This window comes from Carassius auratus, unplaced genomic scaffold, assembly GCF_003368295.1.
Source record: "Carassius auratus strain Wakin unplaced genomic scaffold, ASM336829v1 scaf_tig00214604, whole genome shotgun sequence".
Classification (NCBI taxonomy): domain Eukaryota; kingdom Metazoa; phylum Chordata; class Actinopteri; order Cypriniformes; family Cyprinidae; genus Carassius; species Carassius auratus.
In genome coordinates, this window is record NW_020527735.1 from 540498 (window position 1) to 560987 (window position 20490).

Sequence of the window (20490 nt, forward strand, 5' to 3'; positions counted from 1 at the left end):
AACTTGAACCATGCAGTGTAAATGGGGCCTATGTGATGTTACGGTAACCTAGTTTGATGTACCATTTTGTAGAAAGGACTACGAGTTGTTATTGTGAAAAAATGGTGCAATGAGAAAATAAAGAGTGTGTTGTGCTTCAAATGTGCCTCTAAAAACTAATTTAGAGTCAGTTTTATAATATTAGTTTTTGTATTTTTACCCAAATTATATGTATAAAGGGGATAGTACCAGTTAGTCCTGAAATGTAACTGTCCAAGACATTGTTGCTGCACATCATAAATCGTGTTTTGCCCTGTTAAAAGGTTTCTTCATATTGTTACAGGCCAGTAAAGTAAAAATCAATACAATTTGCCTAAAAAAATAAACAGAAAAATTATCTATAATTGTAAATGCTATCAAATGAATTGTCATCACAAAATTGTAATATTCAGTATGAAGAATCCTCAAAATATTTGGGATTACATTCAAGTGTAATGTAATCAAAGGTAATCTAAATTGTGGAAATTAGCATTATCATATCATATCAGTATAAACTGATATATTAAATTCTACGTATAATAAAAATTGATAAGGGGGGGGGGGGTGCTCTCTATAATACTGACCCTCAGTAATAAAGTAATTGGCATTACTGTATACTTATACATTCAGTGATCACAAAAAAAGGCTATACATTAGATATTTCAGTCATTATGGATAATGTCAATATGATAATACATATTTATATTATGCCAGTATCTATATGTACATATTACTGCATATTCCTTTACTTGTTTTGGTTGTCTCTAGAAGGCAGTTTAGTCGTTCAGATAACTAAACTGAATAACAAAACAATTTTGATTACTAAACCAATGTTCTCATATGTCCCAATGAAAATATAGTTTTATACCAACATATGCACCCAAAATGCCCTACTCTTTCATCTTAAATGAATTGATTGGTTGTTATGAGAGTGATTAAAATATATAACTCCAAAGTCTCAACAACAAAGTACAAATGAATACAGAAATTTCATGCATGATCAAGTTAAAACGCACATCTGTGGAAAATGTCAAATTCAGGCGTTTTTTTCTAATTACATTAAAATAATGACATCAATATGGGACGCTTCAAGACATCTTTGATCTCACAATCCAATCTCCCACATTGTGTCACTTCTATCACCTGACAGATTGCATTGTATGCATTCAAAGAAAATGCTGGGGGTGAAACTCCACCAAAAACCCCTCAACATCATTTCACATTATCACTTTTCAGATCAATGGATTAACAATACCATTTTAAGAAAAATGCACTGGGGGCTAAATACCACGTAAACAATGTATGTTAATAAAGTGACTCATCCTGAACTTCCACAGACAAATATGCTAACTTTTCCAGTGACAAGTGGCTATGTTTATAGAAGTCCCTGTTAATGTGCTAGCTCATGTCAGTAAACCTGCTGTACACTTCACTTTATCTGATGAATACTTCAATTAATCTTTCCACAAGTCTGTCCAGATCCACATTGACACTTTGAACATGATAGAGGCGATACTGACATGCTAACAAAAGCCGCACGTGTTGTTAAATAATGCCACCTAAGGACAGCTACAAAAAAAACCACACCGCTCTTTGCAGCCACCATGCACTTTTCTGAGTTGTAACTATCCAAACTAAAAGTCTAGCATGCTAATGCAAACAAGTTGTTGACATTTCCAACAAAGTAACGTTTCTGCTATGTGTTTTAACATAGGGTAACATAAAAATCTACTTTGCATGCAACTGCGTCAGCCCTCTGGGAACCACAGTACAAAGTGGTGAAGTAGTGTCCGTGACAGAGCCATTGAGGCGAGAGAACAGAAGCTTGATTGTTTGACTGGAAAGAGGAGCCTGAAGGTCACAATGGCTTCCAGGACGAGCGCCAACCATAAACATTTAAGCCCTTCATCAAATATTCCCCTATTTAATACTCCTGCATGGCGCTTGAAGCAAACAGAGTGCCATGAACCTCCCAAAATCATAAAATATGCATGGAGTTGTATAGTTTTCCATGCGTTAAGTTTATAGAATGCCATATGGTTATTTAACGAAAGTGCTCTGGATTACAGAGCACTAGTAAAATCTAAAGATTTTGTAGTACATGCAAAAAGGTAGTTTGACCTTGTTTTTCCACTCCCTGTTCCTCTCCTAATTTCTCCACTTGACGTGAGTGTTTATGCATAAAAATCAGGGTGTGGCCAGGCCTCCTCTGCTGAAAGTACTCCCATACCAGCTCAGCAAGATGGGTGTGTGTATCACTTGGACAGGGGCGAAAGGCAGGACAGGAGCCTGAGGCCGAAAGGGGAGTGGTCAGGTGAGCCCCTCCCGTAGCATCAGGTATAAAAGCTGCTGCACTCCTTGAAGAAAGCACTCAGAGGGATTTATATCACCTCTTAGTGAGTTTGCCTGCTCTGGATCTCTCTGTCTCATCCTGTTCTTTCTCTTTCTGATCCTTACCCCTTCATAGTAAACAGCAGCAATGTCTTCAGTCAAAACCACTTCTTACACCATCAGCGGTGGAAGCATGAGTGGCGGCGGCATGGGTGGAGGCATGGGTGGAGGCATGAAGAAGACCTTCTCTAGCATGTCTGCCAGCGCAGCACCCATGGGCAGCAGAATGAGCTCTGTGTCATTCCGTCGCTCCGGTGGTGGCGGTGGATCTGGAGCAGGCTTCGGCTACAGCATGGGCGGCGGTGGCTATGGAGGAGGACTCGGAGGAGGTTACGGAGGAGGTTTCAGCAGTGGTGGAGGATTCGGCAGTGGTGGAGGATTCGGCAGTGGTGGAGGATACGGTGGTGGTGCAGGATACGGCAGTGGTGCAGGATTCGGCGGTGGTGCAGGATTTGGTGGAGGATTCCCTGGTGGTGTGGTACCCATCACAGCTGTCACAGTCAACCAGAGCCTCCTAGCCCCACTGAACCTAGAAATCGACCCCAACATCCAAGTTGTCCGCACCCAGGAGAAAGAGCAGATAAAGACCCTCAACAACCGCTTCGCTTCCTTCATTGACAAGGTTAGTCTTCTCTTTTCAAGCATACACAATGGTACAACTAAATCTAATTTTGCACCTCCAACATTTTGACTTTTCATCAGAATGTCTGGTTTTCATGCACATATTTGAAACGCCTTCACATGAGCTGGGTTCTTCTCATTAAATATTTAACAGCCAGTCACTTGCACACGGAAATCCTCCTAGTGTCAGATTCTGTATAACGGTAAACCCAAAGGAGACAGGCCGGCATTGCATATGACATTTTGCATTATTATCACTAAATTTAACTCAAGCAGTCAAAGTCTATATTTTAGCACAGGCTTTAGTATTTTTTCATTCATGAAATTGTTCTTAGACAAGTGGGGGTGAGTTTGGAAACCCAAGCCAGGTGAGATCCAATGACTAGGCCAATCCAAATAAGGGCATGGATCAAGTATGCCATCTATCCCTATGGCAGCATTGCAGATGTGTGTGTATGTGTGTAACAGATGAGCATAATCTTTAACTCTTACTCAATGCAATGCCTGTCATATAATTGGTACCAAAATTTTTATTCTTTATGTAGGTCCTAATAATAATAATTTTAATGTATCCTAAACAAAACAAGCGGTTTTGATTCTCTTACACCTTTGAGGAATTTACAATGTAACCACACCTTGTAAATTCCACCCCTTACCTAGGTGCTACGCCCATTTGTATGATTCTGGCAAGAGATATGATCAGCAATCATGTAGCTCACATAACTCTACTGATGTCATTGATGCATTGTCTTTTTTTTGGGGGGGGGGTGGTATGTGAATCTTGCAAGTTCTAAGTCATTGTAAGAATTTGTAGAAAATGTATTGCATGGCATAAATCTACTAGAGGGAGGGAACAGTTAGTGCCTGAGGGTAGGGCGTGCTATATCATCTCTGTTAAGGCCTGCAGCTTGGCACAGGTCTCCTAGGAGCCCCACCCTTTTATACCAGGAGGGACACATTGTTTTGGGAGCATAAATTGGAGCAAGGAGAGTCTGAACATGTTGTGCTGTCACTTTAGGTTAGCATTTCATTATCTCCAAAAGGGAGTGTGCACATTAAGAGGACAGTTACTCCACAAAATGAATATACAAGCTGTGCTGGCCAACAAGGCATGGCACAAATGCTACTAAAATCCCCTAAAGGTGCCAAAGGTGTGTCACCGCAAGTCCTGATATGCAATAAGAAGCATGCTTCATAATTACTGTAAAGGACATATCTTGTGGCTTGAGTAATGGCAGATCAAAGATCCTTGATGTTCTCCTTTCCTATTGAAGCCATTTATTCATATCGTTTACTGGTTTATCTCCAATACAGGTGCGTTTCCTGGAACAGCAGAACAAAGTACTTGAGACAAAATGGAGTTTACTGCAGGACCAGACCACCACCCGCTCCAACATCGACGCCATGTTCGAGGCCTACATTGCCAACCTGCGCAGACAGCTTGACGGACTTGGTAATGAGAAGATGAAGCTAGATGGAGAGCTGAAGAACATGCAGAACTTGGTAGAGGACTTCAAGAACAAGTGAGTAGCTGTGCAAGAGCAGGTTTATAGTATTTGGATTACACTTTGTGTAATTAGCACCATATGCTAAAGCAGAAAACTTATCTTTGCAGATATGAAGATGAAATCAACAAGCGTGCCTCAGTGGAAAATGAATTTGTCCTGCTCAAGAAGGTAAAACGCTTGTCTGCTGTCTTGATTCTCTAGTTATAGTTACATTTCTTTTCATTGTACATCTGTAAAGGCCACACACTGTATTAAGCTCCATGCATGTCTTCATAGGATGTTGATGCCGCATACATGAACAAGGTTGAGCTTGAGGCCAAGCTTGATTCTCTTCAAGATGAAATCAACTTCCTCAGGGCCATCTTTGAGGAGGTGAGAGTTTGATGAAACTATATTATTATTATTATATACCACTGATGCTAGTTTTACTTATGCTAGGTTTATCTCACACATTCACCTTTCAATTTTAGGAGCTGCGTGAACTCCAGTCACAGATTAAAGACACATCAGTCATTGTTGAAATGGACAACAGTCGCAACCTGGACATGGATTCCATCGTTGCTGAGGTCCGTGCTCAGTATGAGGACATCGCCAACCGCAGCCGCGCTGAGGCCGAGTCGTGGTACAAACAGAAGGTAAGAAATGACATTCAAGCATCAAACCAGCATTATTTTAAAGCAATCAACTGACAGATAGTAATCACAATGACTCTCTTTTCACCACCTAGTTCGAGGAGATGCAGTCATCTGCCGGCAAATACGGGGATGACCTTCGCAACACCAAGCAGGAGATTGCTGAGCTCAACCGCATGATCAGCAGACTTCAGAATGAAATCGAAGCTGTCAAGGGACAAGTAAGAATTTTGTTAGTCTTTGGATGCTTTTGGATGAAGTTTGGACCTGAATTACACATCCAACCAAATCCTTAGTGTGTACTAAATGTACTTTCATAAGAAAAAAAGTTGTACTTTATAATGCAAATTTCCATGTTATGTTGGAAATAACTTAATCTAACGGAGTCCCTAGGTTGGGGATTACTGTAAAAGTGTTTCTGAAAACTGAAGTAGCAATGTCTTCTGCTCAGCGTGCCAACCTGGAATCTCAGATCGCTGAGGCTGAGGAGCGTGGAGAACTGGCAGTGAAGGATGCCAAGCTCCGCATTAAGGACCTGGAAGAAGCCCTGCAAAGAGCAAAGCAGGATATGGCGCGCCAGGTGCGTGAGTACCAGGAGCTCATGAATGTCAAACTGGCCTTGGACATTGAGATCGCCACCTACAGGAAACTTCTGGAAGGAGAGGAGAGCAGGTCAGTCTCCTTGCTCTTTTGAAAGTCTATTTTTTCTGTAAATGACATTTTCTGTGATGTGTCTTAATACTGACATTTATTTTCATTTTGACTTTGGCAGGATTGCTTCTGGTGGTGGCTCCGCAACCGTCCACATCCAGCAGACAAGCAGCAGTGCCAGCGGTAAGTGTGTTATCTTTTCCAATCATGACCGTAGACACAAAACCAATAATTTGTTAAACTAATGTGTGTGTTTATTGGTTCACAGGTGGCGGCGGCGGTGGCTTCGGATTCGGTGGTGGAGCCGGATATGGTGGTGGTTCTGGATTCGGTGGTGGATCCGGATTCGGTGGTGGTTCTGGATTCAGTGGTGGATCCGGATTCGGTGGTGGCAGTGGCTTCAGCAGTGGCAGCGGCTATGGCTATGGTGGTGGCTCAAGGATGTCCATTGGTGGCGGCGGCGGCGGCAGCCAAATGTCCATTTCCCGCTCTGTGGTTCAGAGCCAGCAGCGCCACAAGTAAACCAACAATGTCCAGCCAGTTCCCCGCTCCCAAATTTCACCTACCATCCAGGCAACTCCTATCTTTTTCACATTTCAATGCTTCATACCTTTTTGATGTGTTTAATCCCCAAAAACCACGGTGACCCAAAGAGACTCTCATGTCAAAGTGTTATATCAGAATGGCTTTTCACGCTCACGGTGTTGTCTTTGATATTTGTTTTTTCCTCTTTGCATCGCTCCTCATGCAGAGTACAAATTGTCCTTAAGGGGATACACAATGATAAAGGAGCTAAAGACAGACAAAGCATGGAGCTCAAGTACTTCTTCAGAGTGAATAGCTTTTGTTGCTCTATGTAACAACATGCAAGCATTAAAGAGAAAATGAATGATTTTTTCAGCTGACTCAGAATTCTGCATCACTACAAACAGCATTTTAATGCTTCTGCTGCATACTCATAGTGCAACAAACGCTACTCAACTGAGATTGTACTGCCCTCAGAAGGGGGTAACTGTGAGTCAATCTCAGTTATTACCCAACTTTTACTCTTTCCTTTTCCTGATTTTGGATGATGGGCTGATGAGCTGTTCTTATGTCAAAACTGTTGTATCATCGAGCCATGTATCACATGGAAAAACCAATAAATCAGGGTTACATAAAATCATTTGTCTTCAGTTGTTATTTCTTCAGACTTTCTTTTTTACACAACATAGGAATAAAGAATGCAACCAATTTTTAATTTAATTATCACTGCTGTAGAGATATTTGGCTCAATAACATGTCCACAGTAAAGAAAAGGGGGGTTAAGTACTTTATGGTTTAAAAAAACTTTTGGGCCGATTTTAAGAAACGTTACAAATTTAATGACCCTAAAAAATGTAGTGTAAAATGTAATAGCATATTTGACTTAGACCTTAAATATATGTGAGTGTACACATCTTAATCATTCGTTTAAAATGGATTTTAAAATATATTTTTATAGTTTTTTTTATGGTGCAAATTAATTAATAAATGTCATTAAATTTTTGATTAGTCACAAGTGAGAATTACATTAATTTGTGTAAATTAGAATTTTTGTTCTTTTAATAAATAACAATAGAAGATCATACTTTCTACTTAGTATTAAAAATGTAATTCTTTTCATTAATTCAGTTTTTTTGCCATCTCAGCCTGATAATTTTGACCCATATTTTGAATTCACACTAGCAAACATGGTATCCATGTTGTAGACAAATTAGCTAGCATCCATATAACATGGATCACAACAAAATGTACCAAAACAACCAACAAATGTACCATGGTAATAACACGGTATTCTTTTTCAAATACTTTGGTTTTTGTACTTGAAAAACCTTTTAGGCAAGTAATTATTAATAGAATAAATTAAGAATAAGCATAAAATAATATTACAGTGGGAAACAAGTACATCTAAGATCTCATCTTCTAGATCAATGTAACCAACTATTTGAGACTTTTGAGATTTGAGATCCACCACTGTTCTGAATATTGACTACACTGCTAGTAAATAAAGCTGATAACGGAAAAAAGACTCTTATTGTGACGTTCACCTCAAGATTAGAAAGGTCAACGCGTGCAACATTCAAAAAGATGAGGAGAACCAAAATACAAACTCTTCAGAGAGTTAAATAACGCTGTTAAAAGTACACTACACATGAAAACATTTGTTGGCTAAACAGATAAATACTACCCAACCACTATTCAAACGCATTCCCATAGGACCTACCTGACCAAGCAGTGCCAAAATATCGGGTTACATCAGGTAAACTAAGCTTCCTTTCAGTGAGGGTTTAGCTGGCAGGTCAGTCAGTATTACTCAAACTCCTTTAAGGACAATTCTGTTGTTGTTTAAGTGGATGAACCTGATAGCTATTGTCCTGTGGGAGATACCAACCTCTGTTGAAAGCAGCTGATTGATTTATCAGAGTGAAGTGTGTTTTTTGCTGCACTGTCATCCAGCAGATCCAAAATATATTCCGTTAACGGTGAAGGCAGGACACTTCAAAGCAGACTGGCCTGTTTGAATCATAGGTTTGAATGGAGATTTAAGGTAACTTAAAATACTAAATTTACCTTCCAAATACTGCCCCCTAACGGTAAGTTAAACATTTACATCCATCTTTCATCCGATTGTTTATAAAATACAATAAATACAATATAAACCAGTTGATATTAAATATCAGTATAATAGAATAGAATATTAATGCAGAACAAAGGCATCCACAAAAAATGTTTATTTTTTATTTTTTACACTTTTATCTTTCTTCACTTGATTATCTTAAAATACTTGATATCTTAAAAAATCTTTAAAAGTTGGTTTACACACTTAGACAGAGTCAATATCTATCTAGTTAACACTGATAACAAAACAAAACAAAAAAAAGGATGAAAAACTGTGGAACTGTGCTTGAAAACAACAGGTTTTAAAGACATTTGATAAAAAAGCAGACAATAGTCGATCAGTGTGTTTGATTGTTTGGAGTGCTGTTCTCCTGATGTGAATATGAGGTGTTATGTTGCAGTCGCTCTGGGGTTGTCCGGGTCAAATGTCATGATCTCCATGTGGATAAGACCTGTGAGACATGAAAAGGCAGAACACTTTTAAATATCAATAATGCCAAGACCATCATTAGAATTTAGAAACGTTTGAGAGCAGATTAAACAGAATGTCAGAGTACACAAGCAGCATCAATGTTAAATAACATGGAGCTGTATATGTGTGTATGTATATGCTCTTACTCTTCCATTCGCTGACGGCCAGATCCAGACTCTCAAAGGAGTCATCATATGCAGGAGACACAGGCTCGTTTTCAGGGTCGTGGAACTCAGAAAGATATGGATGCGAAAGAGCATTTTTTGCCGTAAGTCTGACCTCCGGGTCTAAAACCAGCATGCCTTCCAGCAGGTCAATGGCTGTTGATGGTACACACATTAAATCAAAGCTAAATTACAGTAAAAAATGCATCAGATATGGAACCCTGTCGAGACAAATGCTAATATTTTCTTTACAAAGCCTTGTTTGAGAGTTTAGAATAGTATTAAATGCTTAAAGCTTTGTCAAGCAGTATAATAATAACAGCTATCATAGTAATATAGTAGCTAACGTGGTAGTCTGCCACTAGAGGGCGACATTATCTCATTCAAAACCAATACAATATCACACAAATGCATTTGTGACGATAATTAAAGGAACAGTTCACCCAAAAATTTTATTTTGCTGAAAATGTACCCATTCTCTGGACCTCGGCAGTAAATGAGTGCCATCAGAATAAGAGTCTGAAAAGCTGATAAAAACATCACAATGGTGCCGATAGCTTCAAAGGTAGCATGTTGACATATGATGCGGATGATGTCCCGAGTTTGAGTCCCAGTTTACAGACCTTTCCCAATTCTTCCCCCCACCCCATCTCTCCCACTTGCTTTCTGTTAAAAAAACACTCTCCTATCAAATAAAGACAAAAATGACAACAACAACAAAAAAAAACACAATAATCCACCAGTCCATCAGTTAATCTCTTGTAAAAGTGAAAGCCCTATGTTTTGTAAGAATCAAATCCATCGAATCGCCTTTAAACGGTTCTTAATCTGTGAACATTTCTTCTTTTTTATTAAAGAAAGCAATGGTAGAGGACTCATATTTTAGCCTAAAGCAATAATTTGAAGTTAAAAATGTCTTAATGGATTTGTTTATTAAAAACATGTAGCCTTTTGCTTCATAAGATGTTAAGTGATGTTCTGGAGTGGTGTGGATTGCTTGTGGATTACTGTGATGTTTTTATCAGTTGTTTGGACTCTCATTCTGACGGCACCCATTCACTGCAGACGAACCATTGGTGAACAAGTGATGTAATGCTACATTTCTCCAAATCTGTTCTGATGAAGAAACAAAATCATCCACATCTCTGATGGCCTAAGACTGAGTACATTTACAGCAAATGTTCTATTTTGTGGGCTAAACTATTCTTGTTAACCTGTTAGATAATACTTACTGAGTGCTATTAGTTTTTCAAATATTTATGAAACTGAAGTCGATTCAGGAGTTGTAGACATACCGTTAGGATCCATACCAGAAAAGACCTCTTTGAAGGCCTTTTTCTTTTGGACTGGAAGGGAGCGGACATATGATTGTGCCTGCAAACACATCAATACAATAATGAAAAATAGACTCCTAAAACAGACAGTAAGAGTTGGTCTGATGGTATTTGCCTACATCTTTGCTTTGCATTTTCTGAACAAGCGTTGAGTTTGGAGTGCCTGTCAAACTGAGGATCTTCTTCAGCTGGTCAATACCTTAACATGGCGTTAAAGAATAGGCACTCCTTTGGCCAGCAGATATATTTTACAAGTGATGAGAGAGAAAGGATACTGTCAGTGCCTGGGAAAAGCACCTCTCCTGTTATCATCTCGGCCAGGATGCAGCCAGCAGACCAAACATCAACTGAGAATATGACCCAGCCACAAAACACACAATACTAAAATAGTCAGTCTCTTACTTTTTAAATCACCTTATACACAATGGGTTGGGTCAAAGGTCACCTGTTTGAGTATAATGCATCCAGTTGAAAATGACTTCAGGGGATCTGTACCAGCGAGTCACCACATAACCCGTCATCTCCGTTTCAGCGTGTCTCGCCAGTCCAAAGTCCAGGATCTTACCAAGAGTGTAAGAAAGCACATAGTATAGGCCAAATAGTAGTTAAACAAACAAACACAAATAGTACAAGAAGTTTCAAAAGGTTTCAGGAGTGAAACAAACGAACAAATTACTCTTCTGGTCATAGTCAACACCTTACATTCATTCAGTTTTTTCATATTATATTTAATAGTCACCTTTAATTCACAGTTTTCATCCACTGCAAGGTTACTAGGCTTAAGATCCTGAAACAAGACATCAGTGATTACCGTCATTTCATCGTGTATATCAGCAACGGGGTTTACTTGCACAAGAATATATTCCAAGCCTATTAATCAAAGATTGACCATATTGTGAAGTAAATCCATGAATACATCATGAATACAAAAAACATTCAAAGAAACATCACAGCCTCTATTTGTAGTAATCTCATGATTAACGTTTTGCATTTAATCATGCTTTAAAATTGATGAAAAGTGACAGTAAAATCATTAACTCTTACAGACCCCAAACATTTTAATACTAGTATATAAGTATGTTTATTACATACCCGATGAATGATCCCAGCAGAATGAATATACTAAGGGAACAAGTATCTGTTACTATTTAGATGCAATATCAATCAAAATTCAATTTCATCAATAAGTGGTGTTCAAGGAACTTGTGTATGACGTCTATCGAAAACATCAATAATGGAAGTACAGTGCAGAGTTTCAGTGAACAGACTGAAGGCAGACCTTGAGTCCTCGCAGAATCTGATAAAACAGGTATGTGATGACTTTGCTGGTTAACTGTTTTCTCTTCATTATGTGCCCGAGATCCTGAGCAACAAACGGCATCACCATATAGCTGGGCAAAAAACATTAGAGAATCTAAGCATTTCAATACTGTTGACCTTTGTATTTTTCAGTGTTGTTTTTCTATTCTGTTTACTTAAACTGAGATTTTAAAATATATGTATAACTTAACATTGAAAAATCACTCACATCAACAAAATGGTGAAAAATGAAAAACTGCATAGAGCACATAGTCTCGATCACACACACATACATCCACACATATATGTACTGTATGCATGCACTGCATCCTTCAGCCTGTCATGACAAGCGTATGATTTTTGCACAGGAATGCATTCTGTTCATCTTGACACTCACAAAGTATCAAATTTCTCCAGCGTGGAATCAGGGGTGAAGACATTCAGGAGGCAGATCACCTACAGGAAGAAGCATACAGTATATTTGCATTCAGGGTTGGTCTCTGCATTGCATTGTTTTGTTATGATTAATTTCACAATTATTCAGCATGACAATATAAGTTATTTAGTTTAAGGCAATAATAAAAGAATGGCACATATAGTGTTTGTTAGTTTTTAATATCTTTCTTGCATTTTAGGAAGCAGGACTTCAGGTTTAGAGTTGTCAGCGCTAGCAGACTGATCAGGCGACAGTCCACTGGCCAAAGTGAAAATATCTTACTCTAAAGACATCATTCTTTGCTCATGTATGTCTTATGGAGCACCCAAGGTGACATTTTTGTTCATCTAAGAAACATTGCTCACAAACTTTTCCTCACAAAGCTTTGGTGCTGGTACACAAAACTTTAGCTTTCTCCAAGAAACTCCAGAAGAGAATGCAAAAGCAGTGTTCACTCACAAAACGCAAAACTGATGATGGAAATATGAGATGGGAGAAATTACTATATTTCAATGCTTTTATAGGCAAACACAACATTTCTTGGGAGAATGCAAACTTGAAGGAAAACTTTTGTAGAGAATGTGAAAGTATTGAAATGTTACTCTTCCTACCATCTGATATTTTTTCCATTACTGTGTCTCCTTAGGGGTTCCATATGGGCTTGAAGAATAAAATGATTAACACTTTTTCAATTTCTATCAAATGCTTGTTCACACGTTTAAATGGATTGTGTGTTGTTACACTATTTAGCTACTCCTCCTGTAATTGTTGTTGAATCATCAAATCATCTCAGTTTTACTAATGTAATTGTATTGAAAATGAATATTTGATCTTAAACTGATGCCACCAAGAGGTGTCTTGACTACAAAAAACAAACTTATTGCAAATTTGTGATTAACCCCATAATTGCTGCTTGCAGCTGTTTATTTGCTGTTGCTAAAAAAAAATTATTAAAGCAAACTTTGCCCTGGAAAACTCAATGCTGCTAAAAATACTTATGGACTTGAAAATGGTAGTGACTTAACTGGTTTGGGATTTGAAAAGAGGATAAAATATAGCATTAATTATTCTTGCTACTCAACCAAAAGTCTATTTTAAACAAGCAGCAGCGTGAGGTCAAGCATATAGTTTACTGAGCACAGAAACCAGTTTGAGAAGATAAAGGGGGGCTTACACAACAACAGTATCGTGAAATCTTTTCATTCTCTTTAAACTGACAGAAGGATTATGATGCTATTAAAACAACATACATACATAATAACTGGTCTAAATGATAAATGAGAGTTCATAAATTAAAAGGCTATCAAGAAGACAGTAAGAAAATGTAAGACGATGTAAATAATACAGAAACAACAATATTTGATGAAAAGTCTGGTCTAGGTGTATTGTGTATATTGGGAATTTGAGACTTACGTTGTCGTGCTGGATGTGACGGAGCAGGCGCAGTTCTCTGTAGGCACGTTTAGCATGGATCAGAGACTGGAACGGTCTGTACAGCTTTTTAATGGCCACCTTTTCCTTTGTCTTCTGGTCAGTTGCAGAACTGCGCACAAGTTATCATTAACCCCCGTTAGAAACCTCACCACACGTTCGTTGAACACATAATTAGTTAGTTTGCAACTCCCACTATTGTATGTCATAAAACTAAAACTAAATCTAGATTCATTAATTATCATCATTATGTCGGAGTCACAATTTTGATATAAATAAATGTTACAGAACTAAGAGTTAAACTTCCCTTTTTCTGGTTCATTTCATTTGTCCTTGGTGTTACCACATTATTGATGAGAAATTATGCATAATGTTCCTTTTAGATTATGTGCATTTTAGATCATGCATATTGAAATAATAATAAAAACCATATATGCTGCACATTTGTAAATCCACTGTGCTCCACTTACTGCATTCAAATCAATTAGCTGCAGTAAAACATGTGTTCAGGGTTTGCGGTTTTAGTTGCAATGTAGCATGTTAAGGGAAAATTACAAGCAAGAGGACTTTTATACAGAACACAATGTAGCTTTGCTGTACTCCATTATAGAGATCTTTCGATCTTAGAAAATGTCTTATATTTTAAGTCAAATTCTACAAAAAAAATAAATACAAAATTATATAGCATAACATGCTATATATTATTTGTTCTTGTCCCATGACTTGTTCTAATGGGGGTCAAATTTGACCTGTAGAGTCAGAAAAATAAAAACTAATTATAATATAATTCCAATAATAAAACATAACCTTGTAACCAACAATACATAGTCATTCATTATCAACTGTCGAAAAGACTCTGCTCATGACAGAAGAAAGCTATTGATTGAGACAGTGTCAGTATTTTGGGGGAATTTCTGTGTTATCAGCAAGCGTGCTGAAACCTGCCCCTCAGGTATGTGAGTGCACATCTGTGTTCATTACACCCAAGGCTCACTCAGTCTCAATATATAACATATCATCTATGTGATTACATTACATGATAAACATTAGAAACCGTAAAGTGTAGCACTGCATTTTAAGAAAAATAATAATACTAATAATAATACATTAAGCTCATTTTATACAGAATTAATACGTCTATACCACTCTTTAAAGAACTGTTGTCAACATTTTTGGTTCTTCTCCAAATCAGTTCCATCTAGCATATATAAATCCTCTTTAACATAGCCTATAAACCTCCTTAACATTTATCACTTGCCACATACCATATATAACTCCCCCTTACATATACAGTATAAACCTCGTTTCCATATGTAATTCTATTTCTACATATAACAATAGCCCTCTTACCACACTGTCCCATAGGCTCCAGAGCCAACGGGCTTGAGTGAGGAGTAGCGGTCAGGAACGTCCCATGTGGTTTTCTGGATCTCCAGTCTGTGGAACCCCGCTTTCAGAGGAGAAGCCATGAGCACGTCCACCTTACTCTGCGTGTCCACTTCCGTCAAAGCGCACTGCTCGACCCTCGGATGGTTCACTGTGACCCAGGTGAGCGCCAGTCAAGCGCGCGAGGACACGCCCACCTCCACGCGCCTTCACCGTCACGTGATTAAGGTGAGGGTCCTTGTTCTCTGCTCATCCAAAATAACAATTAGGATTTTAACAGTAGCTATTTGTCTTTTGCGATGAATAGTGCACACCTGACTGTCGTCTGTCTTTGTTCATCAACAACAAAAACTTTTGCTGAACGTCCAGGAAGTTGAGGGTTTTATTGACTACTACCATAAAAAAAAAAAAAATTAAATAAAATATCAGGAAGAATATGAAAGCTCTTTGAGAGAGATCCCATTTCATTATTCATGGTTTATAGTAACTGCAGTAACTATTGTTTGTTTGTAGAAACTGGTTTAAAAATTTGTCCTACTATATAGGCCTAATATTTTATCTGTATAGCAGTGTATAAAATAATATATTAATAATGTATAAAAACATAGTTGAGTTGTTACACAAGTGCAGTGGTGTATGTTGTCACACTACATTGTCAGCATGGTTCCTCCCATTAAATTACCGTTATAGATAAAATGTGTAAAGGTTTATGCATATATACACTACCATTCAAATGTAAGAGGCCAGTTTTTCTTTTCTTTTTGAGAGGAATTAATACTTTTTATAGAAATTAATACTTAATTCAGCAGGGATGCATTAAATTGTTCAAAAGTGACTGTAGAGATTTTTATGTTGCTACAAAAACATCAACCTATTTCAAATAAATGTTGTTCTGAACTTTCTATTTACCAAATAATCCTGAATTCTACACACACACACACACACACACACACACACACACATACAGTATGTAAAAGTATATATCAAGATTTAAAAAAAAAAATACTAGTTTTAACAAAATTGGCAAAAATATTGTTTTTAGAATTGATAATAGTAAATATTTCTTGATCTTCAAATCAGCATATAAGACTGATTTCTAAATGATCATGTGACACTGAAGACTAATGTATGAAGGTATTTTTGATTCAAATTAACTGAGCACCTGTGGCAGTGCGATTTGTAGTTGTAGAGAAAAGCCACACATGTGTATCAGTAAATTTGAAGTCACAGAGTGAAATGTTTTAAGAGTTGCAAACCTGTAGCCTTTTTTTCTCTCCCACAAACACAACACAACAGTTACACCTTCTCAAATTCTTCATTGCAGGTGCACAAATCCTATTCTACAAATCACACATTTAGAAACTCGTACGCTCACATTTTTGAAACAATTGCTGCAGTGAATGTGGTGCAAAACGCATTTACACACCCGCATCAAGAAATGTGAAGTCGTGGAGAAATGTTGAACATCCGCAAATCAGTACGTGAATTCATCAAATGAGAGTTGCACACTTGTAGAATATTTTCTCAGAATGTCTTGTATATTTTTCTAACACAAACACAAAGTACATAACTACAGCTTCTTGAATCTGCTGCGATGAAGCTCAAACACTGTTTTTCGCTTTCAAGTGACAAGTTTCGCGCTCTCCCTTTTGCACGAGATATTTGGTTCAAAAGTGATTTGTGCATCTGTAGAGGTAGTGGGCGGGACTGTTTAGAGATTACAGAATTTCAGCCAATCAGAAGAGCTACTGAGCCAGTAGATATACGCCCCAAGCAGTTTTACGCCCCTGTTATTCCTCATGCGTCCAGTAGGGGGAGGCTGCAGACCTATGACCTACTGTAAAATGTATTATTTATATATATTTATAAACTGTTTTTATATACAGAGATTGACTGATATATGATGTTGTGAATTTATATTAAGATATTAACCATATTCAGGCCATTAGACATACAGTACTGTGTAATCATATGGATCCTAAATGAAATATTTGCTTTACAATTCACAATTGCTCGTTATACAGCAACAGAACATGTTCTACATAGCATTTTATGAAGACCAACAAAATTTAACAATTTTCTAAAGTTCCAAGGGTCATTTAAAAGAAAGACAATATTGTTGTTCACAAAAAATTTTTATTAACACCATGACTTGGTTATTTCTTAACAGCATGACTCCTGTAGATGACTCTCCAATGGTTTGCCACTCTGTTTTAATTGTTTCTTTATCCTGCGGTCAAAGTGATCCCACTCACTGATAAAAATAAATAAAAAAGCAAAAGTTGCATAGTGGTAGAAAACAATGGTTATTTATCAATAATGGCAGGATGTCATGTTTCAATTTTTTTTTTCCTTTATAGGATCCTTACAGTACCTTGCGTCAATGACAGGTCCTTGAAGGAATTTCTCCTCAGCCTCCAAGATGGACACATCTTTCACAACAGCAAGAGCACAGATGATGGACTACCAGAGAAAGATTTATCACAGCCCAAATAAGCCAAGCATCATTTTGCTTTTTTTTTTTTTACAACAAAATCCAAAGTTCCTTTTCTATATTAAGCACAAAACTATTATTTTATAGAAATTATCTAACATTATGGATAAACTATTTGACATTAAAAACAATGTGAATATGACACCATGCAGAGCACAACTAACACACAAGACCATACCTCTGGAAAAGGGACATCCATAATGAATCTGATCTGGTCACTGTGGGTGTGTGTAGGTGTGCCATCCAAAATTGAAGTCATCTGAGTGTAGATAACATCAATTCGCTCCTGATCTTCAATGAACAATATTGATGGAACACTTGGAAAAAGTGTCAAGTCACTTTGATTGTTTTTTTTTTTTTTTTTTTTTTGTCCATTGATGATAGACTGTGGTTAGTTAAGTTTGAGTCAGACAGAACATCTGACTCAATCAAGTACTTTTGCCTCTCGAAATAAACTGATCCATCTTTTGAATTGATATCGCTATTCTTTCTTATTTAATTGATCAATCTTTTATAAATAATAAATGTTGCATCATTACACAATACAATCAACAACAAGTACTTTAGCAGATTATTTAACATACCTCATCCGTATCGCTTCAAGAAGGTCTGCTGCTATCATACATATAGATATGGTCTGCTGTTCTTATAAATGACTGGGCTCATATACTAATATACTGCCTCCCCCTACTGGACGCATGAGGAACAACAGGGGCGTAAAACTGCTTGGGGCGTATATCTACTGGCTCAGTAGCTCTTCTGATTGGCTGAAATTCTGTAATCTCTAAACAGTCCCGCCCACTACCTCTACAGATGCACAAATCACTTTTGAACCAAATATCTCGTGCAAAAGGGAGAGCGCGAAACTTGTCACTTGAAAGCGAAAAAACAGTGTTTGAGCTTCATCGCAGCAGATTCAAGAAGCTGTAGTTATGTACTTTGTGTTTGTGTTAGAAAAATATACAAGACATTCTGAGAAAATATTCTACAAGTGTGCAACTCTCATTTGATGAATTCACGTACTGATTTGCGGATGTTCAACATTTCTCCACGACTTCACATTTCTTGATGCGGGTGTGTAAATGCGTTTTGCACCACATTCACTGCAGCAATTGTTTCAAAAATGTGAGCGTACGAGTTTCTAAATGTGTGATTTGTAGAATAGGATTTGTGCACCTGCAATGAAGAATTTGAGAAGGTGTAACTGTTGTGTTGTGTTTGTGGGAGAGAAAAAAAGGCTACAGGTTTGCAACTCTTAAAACATTTCACTCTGTGACTTCAAATTTACTGATACACATGTGTGGCTTTTCTCTACAACTACAAATCGCACTGCCACAGGTGCTCAGTTAATTTGAATCAAAAATACCTTCATACTAATGATGCTGACAATTCAGCTTTACATCACAGGAATAAATTACAGTTTAAAACATTCAAATAAAAAACTGCTATTTTAGATTGTAATATTTCACATTATTATTGTTTTTACTTTATATTCATCAAACTGAATATAGATTTGATGTCACTAACCTTGCAAACTTGAATCTTCAAAAAAAAAAAAAATTCCTCTTCAGCAGAGCATGCTGTATTGCGTTGGTAAACTCTGCTTTGTTTCCAGACAGACTGATAAAAAAGGGCGTTGAGCTTTTACTTTCTGAAGACAATCAAATTCGAGCTTTTTATATTATATATAAAAAAAGTGTTTCCAGGTTTTGTGCGCATTGTTACAGATCAAACGGACGGATGGGCTGTGGGATGGACTGTGGGTGGGCTGTGTGATGTTTCAGGCTATGACATCCAGCAGCAAAGTGTGAGCAAATGAGCAGAAGAAAAGAAATCAAGAGATAACACTGACATAGTTTGCCATAATGATTCTTCAGATCATCTAGATTATTCACACATAGGCCTACGCTGATATCGCTGCAGATAATATGACTCATTATTATTTGCCAGACGGAACTTCGTGAGCTGCATGTACAAATAATGGACAACATTGGACCTGAATGACTTTCATTGTATGAAAACACACACACACACACACACACACACACACACACACACACATACACATTTGACAAGATCCAATGTTTGTCAGACAGCATTTGTCAACGTAGTACTGGTCAGAAAGATTGTCAATGCGGGGTATAGCAAAGGGTTAGTTCAGAGGAGGTTCAGTTACATGTGTTTTCCACATGCAGGTGTTACATCTAATACAGATGGTGTTTGCAGACTCCTCAGATAAAACAGTGCTGCAGAGGAATAAATAGACTGTCTTACAGAAGGTCAAAGGTCAGTTCCTCAAGTCAGAGAACTTTCATCACATTCAAACACGCTAAAACATATTCACAATATTATCACCATTATCATTTAATTAAAAATGTTGACAACATTGTCCTCTTCTGGTTGTGGGCAGCATTACAAGTCTTAGGTTAAATGAATCCCTTTTTATCTTTAGACGATTGACAGAGTGCGTTTGGTCCTTCAGTTTTGTTTAGTTTGGTTATGCTATCTTAAGTTAATTCTATCCTAAGTGGGTTTTTAAAGATTATATAGGTGTGTGTGTGTGTGTGTGTGTGTGGGCATGTTTTTGTGGCATATCAGGACACAACTCTGTAAAATGACATCGGCATGACACATGTATTACAAGGAGAGGGTGACTTATGAGGACATAACCCATGCCCTTATTTTTCAAAACACTTATAAACCATACAGAATTCATTTTTTTGAGAAAGTAAAAATGCACAAAGTTTCCTGTGAGGGTTAGGGTTAGGTGTAGGGTTGGTGAAGGGCCATAGAATATACAGTTTGTACAGTATAAAAACCATTACACCTATGGGATGTCCCCACTTTTCATAAAAACAAACGTGTGTGTGTGTGTGTGTGTGTGTGTGTGTAAGAAAGTCAGTCTTGGCTTTGATAATGTACTCAGAAAGTGTCCTTAATTGTAACACATGTATTCAAAATATACTCCGCTACACTGTGGTTTTCAAAGCAATGAATTGCTCTGATATGGGCA

The 20490-nt window shown here is 37.6% G+C and overlaps 2 protein-coding genes across 2 annotated transcripts; one reads left to right on the plus strand and one right to left on the minus strand.

Annotated features, from left to right (window-relative positions):
* The first annotated feature begins 2374 nt into the window (after nucleotides 1-2374).
* LOC113092492 (intermediate filament protein ON3-like) lies at nucleotides 2375-6983 on the plus strand. Its single transcript, XM_026258106.1, has 9 exons — nucleotides 2375-3031; nucleotides 4345-4553; nucleotides 4646-4706; nucleotides 4815-4910; nucleotides 5009-5173; nucleotides 5266-5391; nucleotides 5622-5842; nucleotides 5943-6004; nucleotides 6090-6983. Exons 1-9 carry the CDS (start codon nucleotides 2498-2500, stop codon nucleotides 6341-6343), a joined length of 1728 nt encoding a protein of 575 aa, XP_026113891.1. The 5' UTR covers nucleotides 2375-2497; the 3' UTR covers nucleotides 6344-6983.
* Nucleotides 6984-8568: 1585 nt separating this feature from the next.
* On the minus strand, nucleotides 8569-19098 carry LOC113092486 (mitogen-activated protein kinase 14A-like). Its single transcript, XM_026258101.1, has 13 exons — nucleotides 19005-19098; nucleotides 14948-15228; nucleotides 13580-13709; nucleotides 12128-12186; nucleotides 11711-11822; nucleotides 11524-11553; nucleotides 11171-11218; nucleotides 10877-10991; nucleotides 10707-10778; nucleotides 10551-10630; nucleotides 10393-10471; nucleotides 9080-9253; nucleotides 8569-8913 (listed from the first exon to the last, which is right to left on the minus strand). The coding sequence occupies exons 2-13, from the start codon at nucleotides 15064-15066 to the stop codon at nucleotides 8852-8854; spliced, it is 1080 nt and encodes a 359-aa protein (XP_026113886.1). The 5' UTR covers nucleotides 15067-15228; nucleotides 19005-19098; the 3' UTR covers nucleotides 8569-8851.
* Between the last annotated feature and the right edge of the window lie 1392 nt (nucleotides 19099-20490).